Source organism: Thermobia domestica, chromosome 6 (genome assembly GCF_964235325.1).
Source record: "Thermobia domestica chromosome 6, izTheDome1.hap1.1, whole genome shotgun sequence".
NCBI lineage: Eukaryota > Metazoa > Arthropoda > Insecta > Zygentoma > Lepismatidae > Thermobia > Thermobia domestica.
In genome coordinates, this window is record NC_137459.1 from 261,972,319 (window position 1) to 261,995,953 (window position 23,635).

At 34.1% G+C, this 23,635-nt stretch overlaps 1 protein-coding gene across 1 annotated transcript; it reads left to right on the forward strand.

Moving 5' to 3' along the window:
- The first annotated feature begins 3,532 nt into the window (after positions 1–3,532).
- On the forward strand, positions 3,533–3,940 carry LOC145687515 (protein GVQW3-like). Its single transcript, XM_081760984.1, has one exon. It carries the CDS (start codon positions 3,533–3,535, stop codon positions 3,938–3,940), a length of 408 nt encoding a protein of 135 aa, XP_081617110.1.
- The last annotated feature ends 19,695 nt before the right edge of the window (positions 3,941–23,635 follow it).

Consider the following 23,635-nt stretch of genomic DNA (forward strand, 5'->3'; position numbering starts at 1 on the left):
AGAGGGAACCCCATGCAAACAATCGAAAAGTTAGACGACTTCAGTATTGTCCTTTTGTTTAAAAACAATGAAAATTCATAATCTTGTGCATGATTGCATTATTATTATTTTTATAGAGTTGGAAGAGAGGTTAACTCTTACATGACGTATAAAATGAACAGAAAAAGACAAAAAAAAAAAAAAACTTGGTATGTTGCTGAATGCATCTAGTGCACTTAATGTAATCTTCAGTTTGAGGTTCTTTGTGCTAACCTAAATATCCCAAAGAATGGGGCATATATAATATTCGAGTAAATGAATGTATACAAATGCGTATCACAGGGACTATTGCTGTTACAACTCCTCTTGCACCCAACTTCAAATTGATAAAAAAAAAACGTAATAATTGTGTATCAAAATTGCTTTCAGTTTACAATGGAGTGTTGGTTTCTTTCTTTGTTTGTTTGTTAAGCTTCAGTGTCGGTTTCAACGCCAAGGCTGTATGAAACGTGAACTTACATTTTAGGAGGAATCCAAGCTACCGCAATGTGTTTAAATGTTAATATTGTCACACCAGGAAGTGAACCTGAAACCACGTGCACCAAAGGGGCGCATATTACCCACAAGACCAGCGGCGAGTAATTATTTTCTTCAATGGATTCAATTACAGATACAATTGATTGATCCTCGCTCTTAACTTCCTAAATTAGGGCCTATTAAGTATGAATGCCTGTACATGACACAATATATACTTGACTTATTCCAACATTTTGTTCAATATCTTCACTGAAATCTCAGAATGATTATAGATTTTGGCTACTATATTGCACCGTGGTGATTTAAGGAGATTCTTCAGTTTTCGATACTATAAAATACTAACAGAATACTGTTCTTCGCAGGGGAATAATATGTTTCATTTTGGACAGAAATAGCTTAATTTTGTTTTAAACGGCATCGGAAGTGTCGCTGTTTGGCTCAGAGATTCTGAAAATTACGGATTCGGCACTAATATATACCTTTTTTTTATCATTATATATATATATATGCTAGCCAGTAGACCCTGTACATTTTTATCTTTATACTATGTAAATAAATTCGGCTATCTTTGGTGTCAAGTCGAAACTTAATAAAATTATTATATTATGTTCCTCTACGTGGTCCTCTGTTTCATTTAAGACGTATATAAAGTTGGCTGTCGAAAATCTAACCTAACTAATTTTGGCTCCAACCTGTAGACTTGGGGAAGCAGGTGCTGAAATACAAATACGCCGAAATTTCACACACACACACACAAACATTGTACACGAACAAAAATCTTGATTACATAAATGTGCGCAAACGATGCACTAACATTGAGTTCATTTTGGCATCAATCGTCATTTGGTGGGGGGCTGGTGCCTAAACTGGATACGCCAAAATTTCATACTTCCTCTTGTGCACAAACAGAAATTGTTCATACAGAAAGGATGTATTAACGATTGAGACAACTTTGGCGTCAATCAGAATTGTTGACGCACTTCCTCTTAAACAGGCCAAAAATTAGTTTTTTGACTACTTTAACCCTTAACAGGAAATATGTGTCTGTCAGACACGTATGGTTTTTCTTTGTATTACATTGGCAACACTGATTCACTCAAGGTATCGTTTTTCTCAGTACCTTCCTATTATTTAACATTACACATATGTTTTTCTTAAAAAAATATTACTTGATACATGTCCGTGTCTCACAGACACACATTTCCTGTAAGCGAAGAAAATAGCGTTTCCTATTAAGGGTTAAAATTGCTTGGGGTACAAAAATGCACACACAATGCATAAACGTTTGAGACTATTCGGAAGAGGTGAGGGGGCTGTCTAATCGAACGTCGTTAAGAATTTTGTTAGTCAGCCTGCAGGAAGATGTATCTCCAACCCGCGGAAGACATTTGTTATCGTCTGCATACCCCTATATCAGTGGTGCCCACCCCCCTCATGTCCATGACGCACCCCCACTCAATTGCCTATCCGTAGGTGTTCTTCCATGAAAAAAAAACTTTTCGATTAATTTTTACACCTTCTCAAACATATTTATATAGATTTTAACCCCCCCAAATATTTCAATGACGCAGTTTGCGTCATAGCCCCCCCTTGTGGGCACCCCTGGCCAGCAGGTTTATCTAGGAGGGCCCGTCGTTTTTGAAGGGAGACAGCTACAATATACAAACCCAAAAACAAATATGTTACAGCTAGAAATTTTGATTGCTTAAAAACACGAAAATTTTGTTTTCGTCCGAAAATCTAAACACACTGTTTTTTAAAAGCTTTTTTTTTTCCAAAAATATGTACCGAGTTTATATTACGCTTAGCCAAGATTTACTGCGCCGGACTAAACGTTATTCCTTTGTGCGAAACTATTTCAATCTAAGCCCTTGTACACAGAACCTAAAGAAGAATTACACACACAAAATATCATAAACAGTGTGGAATAATAAAATTCCATTATCTAAACTTTTCTATCCAATTTGGACATGATTCACACAAGAGCACTAGATTAATCGATTATAGCAGATGTGGTAGCAGCCTGTGCTTTTGGTCACTCCTTACGCAGAAGAGATACCATGCTATTTTTCAATCGGTAAAAAATGTACCGTAAATTATTAATTGTATGAAACTTTGTTATTTTTAAATAACTGAAGCCATGTAATCTTACGACGATGTTTTAAAAGCTGGTCACTTGGGAGGTCAGGAAATCATTTTTGGGGGACTGTCCCCGACGCACTCCCCCCGTGGGTACACACCTGTGGTACTACGACGAATTTTATTTTTTTATCGGATCAGGAATGAACACGTGTAAGCAGAAGCTACCTAGATGAACATAGCAGTGATGAAGAGCCTGATGACTTATTGAAAATAGTTTTATTTTCACACTTATTCCTGTGTACTGGCATGTAGATTTAAGAGACTTCGATGGTTACTACTTGTTGGTAGCAATCATATTGTCTTGCCATTCGACTCTTCCCGGTCTCCGTCCTCCCTTTCTCAAACTACTTCTAGTAAGTTGGACAGCATGTTGGTGAGTGTGTGGGTAAAAAATTCTCCCAACATGCATTATGAAACAAATCTTTCATGCGTGTTTGTTATGCAAGTGTGTACGTATATGGGACGCTTTACATTCTCGCATTATTCTGACCTTAATAACAGCTGTCTGGAGCATGGGCGCCATTTTTAGAACGCCCAATGCACACACACACACATATATATCAGCATGCGTATGTGCGTGCGTGCGTGTGTATGTATGTATGTATGTATGTATGTATGGGGTGTTCTGAAAATGACGCCCACAGAACATCATTCTGCAAGACTAACTACGTTGGCATATCCATAAATTCCAAGACAGTGCTCATAACATGAAAAACGCTTGGAGTTCACGAGTTTCCCGCTAGGATGTGATGCGGTGGTGTCTTGTGAGCCAGCGTGCCGAGTAGCGTGGTTTGAAGTGGAAGCGCTTGAATGTTGCACGTGTTTTCGCCTGTATGTTGCACTAGCCGTCTGTGATTTTTCTTATGTCGGCGGTATGTCGGAAGTTGAGCAAAGAGTGCGCATCAAATTTCGTAAAACGGGAAGTGAAACTTATGAAATGTTGAAACACGTTTTTGGTGATTCGTGCATGAGGCGTAGCCGAACATTTGCGTATTTTGGACGTTTCAAGAAAGGCAGAACATCGACTGCTGTTGATGATCGATCGGGTAGACCGTGCACGGCAACAACTACTTCAAAGGTGGAAGAAGTGAGAGCGGCTATGAACAACGATCGTCGACGTACCATACACGATATATGTGAAGAGGTTGGAATTGGATATGGAACTTGTCAGCGAATTATCACTGAACAGTTGAACATGCATCGCATTGCAGCGAAGTTCGTGCCGAGAGTGTTCACCCAGGATCAAAAACACTGTCGAGTACAGATATGTGAGGAGCTGTGAAAAACGATCCCATGCTTCTTGTCAACGTGACTACAGGCGATGAGATCATCATTTATGCCTACGACCCAAAAACTAAACTGCAGTCTTCTCAATGGAAGAGTCCTGGCTCTCCAAGGTCCAAAAAAGCGCACATGGAAAGAAGCAAATTGAATACATTGCTCATTTGTTTCTTTGAAGAAGAGGGGACCGAACACCTGGAACTTGTCCCAAATGGAAGCACGGTCAATGCAGATTTTTCGGTGATGTTCTAAGAAGGTTGCGTGAAAATGTGCGTTGCAAAAGGCCACAAAAATGGCATAAATATAACCTCATTCTCTACCACGACAACGCACCGGCACACCGGTCTTTTAAAGTGGCGCAGTTTTTTTTGGCTAACAACAACATGACAGTGGTTCCTAATGACCCATACTGATCTGACCTGGCCTCCTTTGACTTTTTTTTTTCCAAGCTGAAGCTTCGAATGAAGGGGCGAAGGTTCGACACCATTCCAGAAATTCAATAAGAATCACAACGGGTACTTGACACTATTCCAAAAAAGGACTTCCAGAAATGCTTTCAAACATGGCAGCAGAAACACTTGGACCGCTGTATTAATGCAAAAGGGGAGTACTTTGAAGGTGATGGAGAATTTAACTTCAAAGGTAGGAAAGTTTCATTTTACAGATTCTGTCCTGGAACTTTTGGATACACCCTTGTATGTACAGGATGTTTCAAAACAACACCGACAACGTTTGGGAGGTAATTCTAGACACCAAGATAAGAGAAAAAGTATAGACTAACCTGTGTGCACAAATGCTTCCTGTCCAAGTTATAGGCTGCCGCAAACACGAAATAATGAACTTTAAAGGTCCATAGCTCCGAAATATATGAGACCGACCGTAGTGGGATGAACACTTCACTTAGAAACTCGTACGTGCACTATTCAAACATCATGTTTCAGAATCCTGAGGTACTCACGCAACATTTTTTTTTTTGTTTTTTACAGAGAAAGTTTGACAATGGATATTAAATCTGAAATACTCAGCAACTACCTCTATAAAAAATTGTTGAGGAAGTCCCGCAGCGTATTCGTTTTTTTTTATGTGTAGTATCTACCTGCCAAATTTTATCAAAATCGGAGTGTTACAGTTGGGAAGTGTTACTTGTAAGTAAGATTATGTGGCATCCAAACGTCGAGCTCGTTTTTCGTAGTCAGTTTTCTCCTAATGTTTAACACTATTTGGTGATGGATGTTTAGACACCGGTTTTGCTATACTTTTGTCAGAGTATCATCGACGTTTGTTGTGATTGGTCGCTCACTGAAAAAAAAAATAGTTTTCGGCATTGAGATTTCCAGAGTTAAAGCGGAGTAAACCATCTTTCTTTTTATCTTACTTTGATAACGTGTCTTGTCCATAAACAACATAAATTCCTTCACGGACCTGTGAAGCATTTTTGTCTTTACCGAAGTACACTTGTAAAATGTAACAGAGTTTTGTGAAAAGTTCACCCATCTTGAAGGCGCAATACCTTCCGTATGATTAGAAGAATTCCAGTAAATTGTGCACATCTAGCTTAAGCTATCAGCTGTCAAATGACATTAGATTTTACTCACTGCAACTCATATGCCCTAAGATTTTTGACACTAACGCTATTCAGTGCGCAAAAGTCAATACATTTTTAAAAGACCTGCTATTTCATATCTGACAAAAGAGAAGCACACTTAACACACGTGGAGGACAAGAGAAAAACAGGAATTTATTCTTTTTCTAAACCGATGAACACAAACGCATGGAATTTCGTAAATAGTGATTTTTCTCACAATTTGTTTCAAATTTAGTTTAGTTTAGACAGAATTGTCTTGTACAAAATTCTGAAATTACATTTCATATAGGCACATAAAAATTTTTTTAAAAAAAAAGTTTAATTACATGGTTCTTTTAAATCGTTGGACACGAAAGTATGCTAGTTTTATATGTTTTTTTTTCCTGGTACAAAGGGTGTATCATTCACTTGTACAAATTTAACATAACTATCTAACTAACTCTATGGCCTATGGAACCCGAAGGTTCAATGCCGCGTTCACAAAAGCTTTCCACTGACTTATATCAGCTAACTGCATTAAGTTTCTACTTTGTATTCCAATCTCTGCGAGATCCATTTTAATATTGTCCTCCCATCTGCGCCTAGGTCTTCCTAATGGTCGTTTTCCGATTGGTCTTCCAGTCAAGACTTTGAAAGCGTTTCTACTTTCTTCCATTCTAGCTACATGACCCGCCCACCTAAGCCTCCTAGACTTCAAGACCCTAACAATGTTGGGTAAACCATATAAATTATGTGGTTCCTCGTTATGAAGTTTCCGCCATTACCCATTCCCGTTCCTCTTGGGTCCGAATATTCGTCTCAGGATCTTGTTCTCAAATACTTGCAGTCTATGTTCTTCCCTCAAAGTAAGTGACCATGTTTTGCAGCCATACAAAACAACAGGTATGATTATCGTTTTGTATATTTTAAGCTTCAAATTCCTCGACAGAATTCGCGACGACCAGAGATTTTGAACCGAATAGTAACACGAATTCCCTGCTTTTAGTCGACATTTAATTTCTTCGTGAACAAATTTAACATAGTGAAATCAAATGAAAGGTAATATTTCCTTTCAGTTGTCGGGTTGAAGACATAATTCAAAATAGGAAATTTTCGGAACTTGTACTTCAGTCAACGAGTTTCTCGAGCTAAAAGTCGCAACTTAAATGCACGTCAAATAAATATTTCAATTTATTCAATATTGGGTAAATAACGAGCAGTTAAGCTAGTTTTTTTCTGTATTTTCCTTTTTTTTTTTTTTTTTTTGCAACTAGTAGATTCTTTAATACCATTAGAATGTGAACATGCCATATCTTCTGAGCTACAAAATTCAGTCATTCGTAAGTTGTTTTCAAAGTAATGAAAATTAGTAGCATTCCGCTATTTTCTTTGTACTTCATAAACATGACGTTTCATTCATATATGCATTCACTAAATTTGTACTTCTGAGCATGCGTGTTTTTAGAACTTTGGGAAATTTTATAATAGACACAATTAAGTCTCATGGAAGTCTAATCGGGATGTATTTACAATTATAACGGCGTGAACATATACAAATTTGCATTGTGTGTTTCCTGTATAGAGTAATTTCATATCCTAAAAATGACTTCATAACCCTGCCCTCTCCTCTAGAAATCTTATTTTGTCACACAAGCTAACAAATGGAAAATCTTTGAGTTTTACGTAAGCTAACAAATAAAAAAATATAGCATAATGAGGACAATACATTTAAGAAAAAAATGTACACTAACTTAAATTTGATTCGCAATATCACTAACCTTACTTTTCAACAAAACATGTTCAATAGAATGGGATTAATTTGTACTTAAAATATCGGTTTCCACGGGGTAATGCGAATTACTAACGAAACATTTTTTTTTTTTGTTATGTATTCTGTAATCGAGAAATTCACGTGAAGAAAACGAAGAGTAAATAAGTTAATTGAGTAAAATGCAAAGCACTTAACTTGAGCACAAAAATATTATCAATATTTCGGTGCAGTATTTATTGCATATAGTGTTTTTAATTATTAATCTTTAAGTACACAAATTGACTAGCAGAATCGAATTTGTAATTGAAAATCTATTTAAAGAAACACTATTCATACTTACAACCTACACAATATTCATTGTAATGTCAAAAAGTGCAAATTTCGTGTGTATTATCCCAAGTTATGCTTAAAAATAAATGGAATTTAAGAAGTTGTTATCTAAATTATCGTCAAATGTATAAGTTTACTTGAATATAGTTATATATAACTTAAATACTATTCTAATGTTAAATGAATTATTAGCTGATAATTCATAGAGGAAACCAAGCTTCACACCAAGATAAGCAAGCAGTATTAGCAACACACGAAAAAATGCGTTCTTCCACAACTGAGAAGCTTATATATCTATACCTATCTATCTATCTATCTATCTATCTATCTATCTATCTATCTATCTATATATATATATATATATATATATATATATATATATATATATATATATATATATATATATATATATATATATATATATATATATATATATATATATACACCAAGCTATAGTATATATCTTAGTAATTGAGAAATATCTTATCCCAGAGACTTAAAAAAAAAAACTGTTAAAGGTGAACTTTATATATGGTTTTATAAACATACAGCTTTGTATATAGTTCACCTTTAACGGGTTTTCGAATCTTTGGGATAAGATGTTTCGCGATTATTAACTTCCAGTAGAGGTGAATGAACGAGCTGGGCACGTTCCCTTTTGATAGAGATGACTAACTTTAGGTTTCAATTTCACCAAAAACCTTCCCGTTTCAAAAATCAGATAGAGTACATCCAAAGATTCAGAAACCTCTGAAAATAAATTCCGAAATTAAAAACAAATGAAATTGAAATGTTTCCTTTTGAAAATAAGCTGAATATCTGTAAGTTGCTGGAATCGTAAGGGAAAAATATACATTTCAGTGTTCCAACTCGAAAGCTATAGACCTTTTAAAATTATACATAATTCTGAGCTCTATCTAAACAAAACGTGTTACTTACTGTTATTATTATTATTATTATTATTATTATTATTATTATTATTATTATTATTATTATTATTATTATTATTATTTTAGGTTTGGGGATGAAAATGTTTCTTCCACGTTTCTAGACCTTAAGCTTTCCCTTTTAACTCCGAATATTTTCTTCTATTTTCCTCAAATCATCGATCAGTTGTGCTCCTCTTCTTCCTATTCCTCGCTTTCCTACCATCTTTCATTCTATGGCGGTTTGAAAAAGGACAATTTCTTAGGATGTGTCCAATCCAATTGATCTTCCTACCAAGAATACTACCTAGAAGCGTCCTCTTCTCTCCTATTCATTTCAAAACATTCTTATTTGTTACTCTCTTTCTCTCTCTGTCCATTTTATCTTCTCCATTTCCCCCCAACACCACATTTCGAAGCTTCCTGTTTCTTCTTCTCTAGTTTTCGTAAGGTCCAAGTCTCTCAATCATACAGTCCGAGGCTCCATATAGCATTTGAACAAATTTCTCCTTATTCTAATATTAAGTCTGCTAGTTAACAGTGATCTTTTCTTGTTTAATGTTTATTTAGCTATGGCGATTCCTGGCCTGATATATTTGGTACAGTAAATGCCTTTCGTCAACATGCTTCCTAGATACTTGCAGTGATCGACCTCTTTGAGTTTTCTTTGTTGTACTATGACCCATAAAGACGAATTTCCACCGGATATTTTACAGTTACTTAGGAACGAATTTTATGAAGAAAGTTTGGTATTACTGAAAATTATTCCTCAAATTTAGTATGGTGCTACAATGTTATTAGGAAGTTGAATGAACTATTTAATTTAGCGTTTTACACGTATGCCCTCTGAACTAAAGAAGACACACGAGTAATGAAAGTGAATAATTATACAAAATAGGATGAAATGAGGTCGAATGAGGATATAAGAGGAAGAACGAGAGAACACTGAGAAAACATGATGATACGACGTAGCTCACCAGAAGCTGACATGGTTTGGAACTAATCCACTGACCCCTTCATCATATTTTAACACCCTAACTTTACAAATCCCCTTTTAGTCCTTGAATTTTCTGAAATACACATAGTGTGACCCCCCCCTCTAAAAATACCACATGCTATTATAACTTCATGTTCTGACCTCCCATACTTCTGCCCCAACTTTGATCAAAACGTGTTCTACTTGTGTGATTCATATGAGGGGTGTAGATTCAAAAATGGCAATCTCCACTCGGCCGAATTTTTCAGGACGAGCGATTAATTGATATCTCGTAAACCCCATAAGCTTTTAACGTACAGATTTTTTGACATAGTAGATCGTAGCAATATTAGAGGGTTGAACATGTTTTTTCACCAGGGAAAATCCCTCATTGTTTGTAATTACTGTTTCAAAATTGGAGATTGCAAGTTTTGAAAATGAACGTGAACTAGTGAACTAGTGAACTAGTACAGACTTGTTGACTCATTACAAACTATTGAGGAAGTTTGGAACGATTCCAGACAAACGACACGGTTGCCATGGCAACGTCTGACGCCAGCGGGCCTATGATTGGCTGAAGTAGAGATTGTCACTTTTGAACCGCACCGGGTAGTGGAGATTGCAAGTTTTGCAAAAATTGTGATATTCGCCTTCACTTTTTACTGGGAGGATGTAGGTTGTGACCCAAACAGACTTCACCGCTCGGTCGGGGACACTTAAGACAATAGACCTCTAACTCAATTTCTCAAAAAAATTGGAGATTGGATCTAATCCCTCCTCCACCATTCAAATCTTTCTTGCATTTTAACTTATCATTATTTTCATCTAAATTTCTTTTCACTTCCTAAACCTTCGGTGACACATTTTGTGATATAATGTTCTGTCTAACGAAAACTCTGAGCATGGTCAAAGGTCAAAAACATATGCGTTAGTTGTAAACGGAATTTGAACATCAGTAAAATGAACGTACAGCAGGTGCCATGTGAAGTGAGTTGCACTACCATTAGCAAGAGCTTTCTGTTGTATTTACACGTAACTTTATGTACCAATGAAATATTTGAAAATACAGTATTAGCTATGACTTGTGTAGGTACCACTCCGTAAGTACTTAAGCACCACGTCATTTTAATCTTTACTTTTTTTTCATTGGTCTAGTGGGCACCGTGCGCGCAACCGTTGCATGGGATCCAGGGTTTGATTCCCAGTAGAAGAGCACTGAACGTATTGCAATATTTGATTACACCATATAATGTAGCTCCATATGCCATGTAGCTTTGATACTGAAAAGGACGCTAAATTAAAAAAAAAAAAAAAACTTTGTCAATTTGCTAATATGTCAGAGTGCAATACAACATTTCTGGTTTGTTGTCAGGTTACACATTGAGTACCCAACAACAGTAAAGCAAAATTCATTTTTACAAGTAATGCATATACAACTGAAATCGCAAAGCTAAGGTCCAGTATAAAAGTCCCCCCACAGAATTTGAAACCAGTTGGAAAAGATAAATTGTTGATTTATTTAAATATTGCAATCACAGTAGATTTATAAAATTGTGTTTTTTTTTTTGTCTTGTGCTATTTATGCCATTCAATCAAGGCTGAGTTTTCTAGTTGCTTACTGCACGGACACTGAAAACCATATTTGGTTGTTATTGAATGTCACTGCTATTAAAAAAAAAAAAAAAAAAAAAAAAAAAAAAAAAAAAAAAAAAAAAAAAAAACCATTCTAATTTTCAATGTAAGATTTTAAGTTTTGAACATAACAATTAACTGCTACATGATAAAGCACTTCGCTTTCTCATGCTCCTTCAGGCATTGTTTACATTTCTTTCACTCCTCTATTTGGCAAATATGAAAACACTTGAAAGTATTCTTTCTTCTTGCGAAACATCAAAAGTTGTTCTTCTCGTTTTATTTCCTAGAGAAGACTCGAAATCAATGGCAGTACTGATAAGTTGCACAGAAAGGTCATTGAAAGAACATACTAGTGAACAAAAACGTTAATAGCACCAATAAAGAGTAGCAATAAAACCCATAAAAAGAGGAAGAAGTTTGTGTAATTCATCGGAAAATAAGACGCCGTATGAGAGTGCAGTGATCTTTGATGTTTCTCTCGTTAGGAACGATACAATTATCAGCCAAAGAATCCAATTTAAAGACAATGTCCTATGATGAAATCTTCAAAGCTAACAGCTTTCTAGAAAAGTAATTATCGGATATATATTAAAATGACTAGTACGAACTCAAACGCTCAGGCGAGATCAACTTACGAATCAACTTTCCAGAACTTCAGCCTAAATACACTTTGAACTTAATGAAAATTTCATCTTTAATGAACGTGCTGAACGCCAAATGTAGTGGTGTAATACTTGGAAAAAATCTTTTTAAAAAAGGGAAATTTTGCCGTAAAATACTAGGTAATTGGGCACTATAAGTTTTCATCATATTTTCTGGAAAATTAGATATACACTATAAACATTTAGAAAAGACCAGAAAATTTGTAGTGAACATCTGCTACCTCAATTGACTTATTTTTATTTTTTTCTTTGGTGTAGCACTGATATGTTTCTCTTACAAGTTGCCTCCGAAGATAGATATTACATACAATCGCTTGTGTTGTACAGTTTGATTCCTAGTAAAAGTTTTTTTTTTCTGTAAGCTGTTTTCATTCCAGTATTAACTATTCATGTTATTCTATCAGTACAACTACGAAATCATAGAAGAGTAAGGAACTATCTCCAACTACTCTTGGATTCCACACGTTGGTATACCTACGTTTCAAACTGCAAATGTGTTTTCACAATTAGTTTGCAAACTACGTTATTCACCAGGCACGCACTCACGTGCGAGGTCCACTGGTTCTGGTTCCCCAAACTTAGTCAGTCGACATATTCAGTATTTGAACACTACCTTAATAAAATTATACTTGTTTAGCAGATAAATAATTGATGTAGCCTAAAGACTTTTATCTTGTACTTTATTTGCATTCTTTCTTTCCCTATAAAAAAATAGTTTTATGCTTTGACCCATGGGCACCCGATGAAAATTTTGTAGGGGGAGGGGCTCAAATCCCTGCTTGCTATATTACTTTTGGTATTTTTATTGGTATTAAGAAAATCTTAAGAAATTTAATACATTTTCGTAAACCGGGAGGAGGGATCGGGCCGCATCCTAACCTCCCCTTCGGGCGTCCATGTGTATATATGACAGTACTTAGCAATAATCATTGTTTTTCGAGCGTAAAATAGAGGCGCATGTTGGCTCACTGGTAGAACACTTACCTCTGGTGTGTAGGGTCCCTGGTTCGATCCTCAGCCTAGTAAGTTTGTGGTTGACAACATCGTGTCTGTGATTTTTCTCCCACATTCTCATTCCACGAATTATTCCGTCGCTATGCACTTGAACTTGATTTGATCCTCCGTCTCCTTTAGCTTAAAGGTCATAATCGTGGAATATTAGACTAAAGGATTACTTTGTATTTCATTTTCGAATGTAGAATAACACCGGTTCAATTTTACGTACCCGTAGTGCAGTGTGGACGCCCCAAAGTTTGGATCCCTCCCAAGAAAATTGTTCTGGTTGCACGCCTGTTACTAGCTTAATGCTTGAAATTGCACGTGGAGAAAATGAACACATACAAAACTATTTTATTTATTTATTTATTATTATTATTATTATTATTATTATTATTATTATTATTATTATTATTATTATTATTATTATTATTATTATTATTATTATTATTATTATTTTGCAAACCTGTCTTGAGATAAAGATTCGTCACTAGAAAATAGTGTTGCATTCTAAATTCCGTGAAGAAGTTTGTTTCTTTTGCTTTACATGCGAGCGAAATTTGAAATTTGAATTGATTAACGGCTAAAGAGTGGAAGTTCCCCTTAGTCTGCATTATCCACTAGAAAATAACTTTAGTGTTGTTGTAACCGTTATATATATATATATATATATATATATATATATATATATATATATATATATATATATATATATATATATATATATATATATATATATATATATAATGTTTAAGATTTACTAATAGCGTGGCATCTATATATTTTCATCAATATTGAATCCGAAAGTGGTAATAGATTGCTAGCACTTCTCCTTAGAGAGATTAGAGTGACCACGAGATAAATTCTTGTGCTTCTTAAATGTCTCCTGAAAACCGCTTCTCGCAATTTATTACTGTTTTTACTCTATAACGATCAACGTTAAAACCGAAAGTGGTTAATTTATGCACTTTCCGGTTTGAATAAAGGATTAAGAGAAAATATAATACATATTCTTAGAACTTGAAATCGACACCAGAAAAACAAAAACAACAACAACCCCCCTTCCCCCAAAAAAGAAAAACGATTATTGCTGGTTTCACATTATAGCAATCAACGCTAAAACCTGAAGTGTCTGATTTATGCCACTTCCGGTTTTTACAGTGAGTTAAGAGAGAAGGTGCACTTGTTCTTAGAACGTCAAATCAATTTTAGGGAAAACAATTTTAGAAATGATAAGAAATGGATCAAAAGATGGCAACCTTGAACAAGAATTTTAGGAATAATCCAAAAAGAAAAAAAAAATGCATCAAAACATTGCGATCAGGGGAGAAGGGACCACAACATTTTGAACGGCCCCTAAATCGAGTTTTCGTATTTTATACGGAATAAGCACACCATTGAGTTAAGTGATAGTTTGGTTTTGGCTACGCTATATGTAATTCTCCAGATATAATGCGTAAAAAAAATATTGAATGAAATATATAGGATTTTTTTTAGATGGGGTCCACAACATTTTTGAGCGACTCCCTTTTTTTTTTCTTTTTTTTTACGGAATAAGCACATCATACTTAAAGTGATAATTTCGGTTTGGCTACATTATATGTAGTTCTCCAGATATAATGCCTACAAGAAAATTTTTGACTCAAATATATTGGATCATTTGATCGAAAAAACTTCTTCTTATCTTGCTCAATGTAAATTAGTATTGAAACTGGAAGCTGTGGAAGAATATTATCACCTACATTTTTAGTAGGGAGTTAAGGATTAATATGAAATGTATTATTGGGACGCTTAATTGATTTGAGGAAACTATTTCTAGTTTTTATATTACTGCTATTTTTTATAGTGATCAACGTTAAAACTGAAAATGGTTGATAACTTGGTGTGGGTGAGCACGTACATCAAAAACATGATCCTCTACGTTATACCCAAAGTTGATGATGACCCACCAAGAAATGCGTAAGTCTTTTTGTCTCCCGAACGAACAGACAGAGAAAACATATAAAGTAGCTTGTGTAAACTAAAATACTTAATTTTATTATTATTACTATTACTATTATTATTATTATTATTATTATTATTATTATTATTATTATTATTATTATTATTATTATTATTATTATTATTATTATTATTACGATTATTATTATTAATATCAGGGTTGGCTAAAACCATGGTTTTCATTGAAAAACAAATAAAAGAAAACAGTTTTATTAAACCCTTTTTTTTTTAAGGTTTAAACCGTTTGTTTTGTTTGAATAATGTACTCTATATATTTATATTAGATATGGACAAAAATTAGTTTGTTTCGCCTTGGTGTTATTATGCAACAACAAGGTTATGCTGGAAGGTGTCACATAAGCTTAAAGCGGAATCCAGACCGCTTCTCGACTTACATCCAAGAGAAATTGTCCATTTGGACAGGAAACCGGGACTAATTGGTCACAAATGCGATTGCCGACTCACTCATGAAGGACTCCTGATAAAAATGTGTTGCACTGATCTTTACATAGGCCTACTTGTTAATATAATTGTCAAGAGTCATTTCAGAAGGACAAAGATATAAACAGTTACACAAGTAGAATTATATATAAATCGGGAAACTCTCGTCTTAGCCATTCGGAAAATCCTGTTGTTACTTTAAATGTATTTGTATGTAAAATTTTAATGTCAACGTATCATAACCACTACGCTAAAACTCAGGTGTTAAATTGCAAATTTGGTATGTAGATATGATTCAATAAAAATAAAACAAAGTCAAATCCAAGTTGATCTTGGAAGCTTCGTAGGCAGTTGATAAATTTTGCCAATTTATATCAATATATTTAAGCAAGCTTGGTTTCTTTATAGAACAACATACATTCATTAAAGTGGAAATACATAATTTGGTTCCATTTTGTATGTTTAGGCTTAACATCCTTATGAAATACCAAGGTTATCACGGAGAAGACTTTCGCTTAAAGGGACACCTCGAATCTCTACTTGGTTTACACTTGAGAGATGGGTTATGGTTCGACGGATAATTGAGTACGGGACCCCTTGATTAAAAGGTGAAATGTAGATAAACGTAATGCGGATGGTTTGATATGTGGAAACGTCAGCATGAAGTTCAGACGATTTAAAACATTGTTCGTTCTTCTTCTTCTTTTCTTGGTTTAAACCAGTTGTTCTTAAAAAAAAACAGCTGGTTTAAACCAAGGTTTAAACTATGGTTAAAATCAGCCAACCCTGATTATTATTATTATTATTATTATTATTATTATTATTATTATTATTATTATTATTATTATTATTATTATTATTATTATTATTATTATTATTACATTCCTGGGATGAGTCCTGAGAGAGAAGCATTAAACTCGATATCTAAACCTCATAATTCTGCTTTTAGTTTATGCAGGCAATCATACAATGTGCGATTCACTCAGTACATAATTACAGCTCCCTCGTGATTAAACAGCGTACGGGTCTTTGCTCGTAAGACCCGGGTTCAATTTTCGACGGCAGCTCATATGGTTTGAATCCCACTTTAGGCCCCTGTCTCACCTCTCATATAGCTTCGATGCTGAAAGGAACGCTAAAATCAAAACAATATCTAATTATGTTGTGTCTAATAACTATTTGTTGCATTGAAGTTTCAGAATGTCAACAATAAAGTAAAAGAAGACGAATATATTTGTTTTCTTTCTTTTTTAATATTTGAGAGAGAAAAGTTAATTTAATGCACCCACAAGGTGGCGCTAAAGCCAGTTTACCCCCCAAATGATATTTATATTATGATATACAGCGGACTCTAATTAATTGGAATCTGGATAATTGCAGCAAAAATTTGTTTCCCTTGAAAACTGTATTGAAAACAATGGCAAAAAATCGTGCATAAACCAAACTTTTGAGCATTTTGTTTGAATCATTGAAAATAATCACATACAATAATATTTAGTACTGGACAGATTGCAAATAGAAGTTTTCAAATATTGATGATGATGATGATGATGAAGAAGAAGAAGATTAAGACTAGATCGGAGATGAAGTAAAGAAACAGACGTAACAACATCATTTGAAGCTTCCGAAATGGTTTGGACATTTTAAGATCCATTCAGTGTAAACCAAGTCTAACTAATAAATGTATATCAGGTAATAATTTAAATTGAAGCTTTTGTTAACCGTGAAAAGACAATAAAATTAAACCAAATGGAGATAATGAAATTTCTTCAAACGAGAGTAGATAATTAAAGTTCTTGCTCGTGTATGTGGTTTTGTGTTAATTCAGTGCATGTGAAGTACTTAAATATGTTTTCCATACTGTATATGGATTAATTTGTGTGAGAATGCTTGCGATATTGTATCATGGATATAATGTACTATGCTAAAAGCAAAATCTACTGCGCATGATATTACATATATATATATATATATATATATATATATATATATATATATATATATATATATATATATATATATATATATATATATAATAATGGTAGAAACGATAGTTTTGGTTTCTTCAATTTAAGTATTTAACAATATTTTTTTGAATAATTTCAATTTTGAATAAGTCTAACTTTTTTGGTGAATCCTTAGAATTCCTTGTAATTAAATTTATGTTGCATGTTGCAATGCAATTTCACAAAATACTAACGAATGTGCTGTTGTTGTCAAAAGACAACCTTAACGCTCAAACATATAATTATATTTGGTGCTAAGTGATATCACGAATGCATTTATCTCGGTGGGAAATGAGTGTAAACTAATTTTCGTGCCACATTCTGTATACTTTAAAGACACATCCTACAAGTAGCAACCAAAGAGCTTATCTACTCTATACTAGGAATTAAACAAATAATAATAATAATAATAATAATAATAATAATAATAATAATAATAATAATAATAATAATAATAATAATAATAATAATAAACACACATGGATGAATGCTATAACATCAAATGAAAGCATTAAAGTGACCGTTGATTCAACTGTATAATTTTAATACAATCATCTCTGTAAAGTAAATGCTTTACTGGTTACGCTTATTGCCTTGGCAATATCAAAAAATTGAATCGAACAATGTTTTATTTATTTTTTTTCTTTACTTTCCTCATTTTGGAGTTTAACATCCTACAATTATGAACCGAGTCTAAGGGAGATGATAAGATAGATAATAATGGTGGAATGACTAAACTGGGAGGACACGGAAGAGTCACGTGGATACCCACGCACACAGTGTTTGTCCACCACAATGCATTGCAAATTTGACAATGCATATTCTACAAAATCATCATTTTCTTGTTTTGTATGTCCATCAAAGTTAAATGCTAACTCAAGAGAATTAACCAGAGTTGGCGTGGGCTAATTAAAACTTGACCCACGGCCCACTGACCCACCACCCATCGTGACACACGACACACTGACCCACCTCCCGTCGTGACCCACTTTGACCCAAGAAGCTAAGCCCACCGAGACCCACTCTGAATCGCAACCCACTGTGACCCACCATAACCCAACACCCACCGTGAACTACTCTGACCCACCACCAATCACGAGCCATTCTCATCCACTATGACCTACTCTGACTCACAAAAATCAATCGTCATCAACTCTTGACACATGATCCACGGTCTCTTCTCTACTCACTAAAGAGTTTACACTTGTAATAAAAACATGATTGTGAAATTGTCTCTAATCGGAGTTTGAATTTCTACGGTCAATCGCTCAAGCACCATACTGTTACAGTGACGGTGGATCTGACCTTTACGATATAAAGTGTTTGTCAGTGAGGAAGTTGAAGCACTTTGAGTTGGGGGATTAGTGTGTACCTAAAATATATTTGTACTCGGAGAGTATTCTTGTAAGTGTTAATTTCTCAACGCATTTCAAAAGAAACCTCTATTCGCAGGAAAATACCCCTGTACAATATGGAAATGTTATGATTTCTTAGTTCACAGTATTTTTCTCACAAAAAGACTTGAAAAATCTGTTCTTTATAGCTTATAAAGTTCCTCGGTACCCTCTGTGAGAGCATCTCCACAAAGTATGCTCATAATTGTAATTTGTATAGTCACAAAAACACCACGTTAAATTTAAGTTACAAATATGCATAATTGCAATATTATGAATATTTATTCAAAGTAGGCTACCTTATAGTTTAATAAAGCAGTATTATACATAAAAGGTAGAACAGATACTTGTGAAACATTAGGTGCAATGTTGAATAACACAACTAAGCAATTAGTAACACAAGTATACATTTTGAGTAACCCCGGGTTTATATCCTGTTGGCCTCCAGAACTTTTACGTAGTAAATCATCCGCAGCGGAATGGTGTCCACCCTTCAGCCAACGTCTACTTTGAGCTTGTCTATCGGTGGGTCATTAACATTGATAAACAACAAGTTAGACACTGTTTGAGCCTTTAGTATATTTATAATATTAATCATCTGTAAATTCATATGGAGAAATCCCAGTTTGCACTCTGTCGTTTAAATTGGTAATACTTTTACCCGACGTAGAAATTTCTATAACTCCTCATCGACAATCTGTTTGTTAGACTTAAGTCTGATAACGATTTTTCTCGGTCAGTTTTGAAACACTCGACAAGAAGTATCACCTATCTATCACCATACAACATCTTTTCCATATCGACCGTGTCAGTTGGCAATGACGACTCATGGAGAACACAAACTTCATCTACCACACCTTCGACAGGGAATTTTGAACATAAATTATCAATTAAATAAAGCCTGATAAACTGATGATTTCTTATGTGTTTATAAATTTATTTATTTATTTATTTATTTATTTATTTATTTATTTATTTATTTATTTATTTATTTATTTATTTATTTTTGTAATTACACAAGAAGGTTTGATGCCAGTACGAAGTTCCCTCCCTCCCTAGAAAGCAAAAGGGAACGAGATTCCGGGGAAGTGTTCAGAGGTGCCTGGGAATTTTCCCCTTTCATCCCCTTCAATTATTACACTGCTGTTTATCATGGGCCAAACTACGATGAATAGCAATTAAATGATCATAGTATAAATATTTCCTTGCTGAATTGCAGATACATTTCAGTGGAAAAAAGGATGAAATTTGAAAGTTCCAAATCAAGGTAAGTAGACCAACGTAAAGGAAAAACGTGTAAAATTTTCCATATAAATATGCGTACAGTCCAAACTTAAAACTTCCGTGTAATTAAGCTTATAGTACAAATTTTGTGTATATTTTTCTCACAACTTCATGGGTTGATTGCCCTGTGCCCTAAGCGCTCCATATAATAAACAAAAGCTTCGGCATTTATTACAGTAGCAAGCAATGGATATATGAAGTGAAGCACTGTGTTTTTTATTTGTTTCTGATTTTTTTCTCAACTAATATCGATCGTTTTTGATCATTTTTACAATCCAAACCACTACCAATTTCCCATATATAGAAATATCCTCCCTCATACAGGAGAATTAAAAAAAATGCTAGGACACATTCTGTTTATTTTCAGTAAAGAGTTAATACACTGAATTTCAGCTCCGTAAGTTTAACGGCTTGCTAGATACTTATTTTTTTTTCGCAAACATTCGGATACACACTACCTCCTTAGGATATGTATTATAATGAAAGCGATATAACATCCCAGTTTGGATTAAGGCCTAACTATATAACAAAAGTCATTTCATTTGACTTTGCAATTTGGCTGTGATGATCATGCACACATAATTACATTCAATTTTTTATACAAAAAATTACATATTATACAAAAAATTATATATATATCACTATTATATATATATAGTGATTCAAAAATGTATTTTTCCAGTAGTTAGCTCCTCTAAAAACTTACAGGCCTCGAAAGCCAAGTAGTAGTATAAGTCCTGTTGTTATTATTACAATTACAAATATCAATATCCAAAAGTGCCTGAAGTTATTCCTTGACTTAGGTATACTCATCTCAGGTAAGTAGACAGAAACAAATGGAAAAGGAAGGGAAATGAAGGTCTTGAAAGTAAAACGCAGACAAATTTACCAGTCTTCAGAAGATATTGTCTACAATGCAGTGAACAGAGTGGGTCGGTAGGTCAGACTGAGTCGGTGGGTCGCAATGATTCACGGTGGGTGGTGGGTCGCAGTGGGTCATGGTTGGTGGTGGGTCGCAGTCGGTCGCATGCTTTTGACTTACGACCCACTCAGAAAACTTGACCCACTTAATCCAATGACCCACCGACCCACTGACCAACTCCTTCTCTGGAATAAACACAAGGACAAAATTTTCAGAAGAAAGAAAATAATTGATGAAACACATACGTGGAGCAAAGGGAAATGGGCACACGAGCACATTGAAAATCAGCAAGATTTCATTATTTCTATTGGCTAATAAGTATCATACGTTACGGGGTAGAAGCACATAGTACTTGATTATCATGAAGAATATGCCAATATTGCAGATACTTTTAATTGGGAATTCCTTGTAGTGAGATCTTATGTTATGCCACTAAGAACGTGAGAGGATAACGAATCTCAGAAAAAGAAGAGAAAAAAAACTAATTAGTTTGATTTCCCACGCATAGAATACGCAACTGAACATTTGTTTCTCGAATGGTGGACAGTTGGAATTGTGATATGACAGTGTGAGTGAGTTTTATGTGTTATACTTGCGACATACTTAGACAACTGAAAAAAAAAGTTTTCGACAACCATCGAAATTGAAAAACGTATAGAAAGATTATGTATACCTTTTCTTTTTGTGCGTTTCAATATTATATCTGTATGCCAACGATAGTCGCAGTATAACTACTTTCAGGACTGGCTGTGAATAGACCTTACAATACCAATTTTCTTGATTTGCATGCACAATTTTCATTAGTGTGAAGGCATGCGTGTTCTAAAAATATAAATGGAATCAAGTCAAATAAAATCAAACTAAATATAGAAGAACGCTACAGATAGTAGAAAAAGGCATATGAATGATAATAAATGGTAAAAATATCAAGTAAAAGAAAGCAAAGTTCATCCGAGAATATCAAAACACATTGAGTTCTCTCCACCTGAAAGCCCACAAGGCTAGAAATCCTGTTCATCCCTGTCCGCCACCGCACAGAGAAATAGCGTGCGGGCGAAAAAGAGAGAGAGAAAGAGAAAGAGAAAGAAAGATAACATACTCTGTACTATATTTCCAAAATTCAAGAGTTAAGTATGTAACTGTAGTATACATTCTATCAGCTCATGTATAAACAAAAATAAATAAATAAATAGCAAAAAATAAACATAAAAATAACTAATATTTATTCCAAAAAAGTGAGGAAGTGCTGAATATTGCTTTATTCTAAGACAGCGCTAAACTATAATAGATAATATCTATTAGATATGTGTGTTTTTTTTAAATTGAACATTAAATATTTCTAAGGACGTGAACACAACAATATTTAAATGACTTTAGACAGGTCTAACTGCATTTCAAGTATGTAGATAACTTCACAAGAAAACTTACTGCAGTTGTGCCTAACAGAAATGAATACAGGAAATTATATTTAATTAGCGCAATATAATACACAGCATACAGCTCCTGTTATACGAGAAAAAAACATTCCTTTTGTTTATTTACCTTAGAGTAATTTTAGTATTGAAACTGTTAGGAAGATGTGAGTTTTTCTATATAGTGTGTAGCCAATTTATGTTCAAGAAGTGAATCGATATTAGTTAAGAGTATAAACAAACCCTGACCTGTGCAGAAAACCCTATAAAACAATCGCAAAGATTTGCTTTCATTCCCTAACCAAATTTTTCTTTTGAATACAACACGTAAAATAGGTAAATTTAGCGACGAAATCTGAGGAATGTCGGTGAATGGCCAAAGGTATATTTTCATTCACCTACTTCCTAATCTATACACACAGTCATTGATATAGAACGGTGAGTGATGGATACAAACATGTTTTAGTTCTCCCGTTCTAATCCAAACTAACAATATATACTGGAATTTTAAAGTAGTGTTCGTAATATAAAGAGAAAATTTAATCCCCATAGACTAAATTGCCTCAGTACTTTATTTCGATAAAATTATTTTTTTTAATGTCATGAGATATCAAATATGATAGGTATATCATTTAAATATTCCGTAATGTATTAAACTTGTTATGTCAGATATTTCCGGTCACAAACTTTTATTTTATGTTCTTAATTTTTATTTATTTATGTTTTAGAATTATTCCAACGTCTAATATCAAAATGCTACTTGTTTCAAAATAAGTACGCAACTCCAACAGAAATAACAATAATATCTTACAACGCATCGATTTGTTTCCGCGCTAAAAGTTAAAACCCAAAACCACTTCCCTAGTAACTATCAACGCGCTAAGAAATTCACAGTTCCTATCCGAATTATTACTAAACCTTAACACAAGAGATATGAGTAAACATACGTGTGAAGGAAAGACGATATATATATAAGTTGAGTTTAACGATCTTTCTTGCAGCAGGGAAGCTGTCCAAGATGAGGACCTACGTCTTAACATGTAATCCGCAACGAATGAACTCTAGCAGGAATCGAACTATGAGTATTTCGTGTCGACAGCTCATATGCTAACAATGTAGTCATACGGGAGCTCAAACACTAATACGATTCGAATGTATACATATTTAACGGAAGAGAACACATATAACTTACGTGTTTCTTGTAAATAAAAAAATAATATCAAAAAAAAATATCCAATACGTCACGATCACCGTTTGTTCCTGAATTCTGAGACTATAAACTAATAGTTTCTACCAATCTAGGTTACAAACTTAGATTTTTTGTTTTACACATATTTAAGACAGGTTGAATGAATAAAGTTTGTGAAGTATCATTG

What these genes read in the sequence shown, in the direction of transcription:
- LOC145687515 (XM_081760984.1), top strand. Translation starts at nt 3,533, where the DNA reads ATGTCGGAAGTTGAGCAAAGAGTGCGCATCAAATTTCGTAAAACGGGA.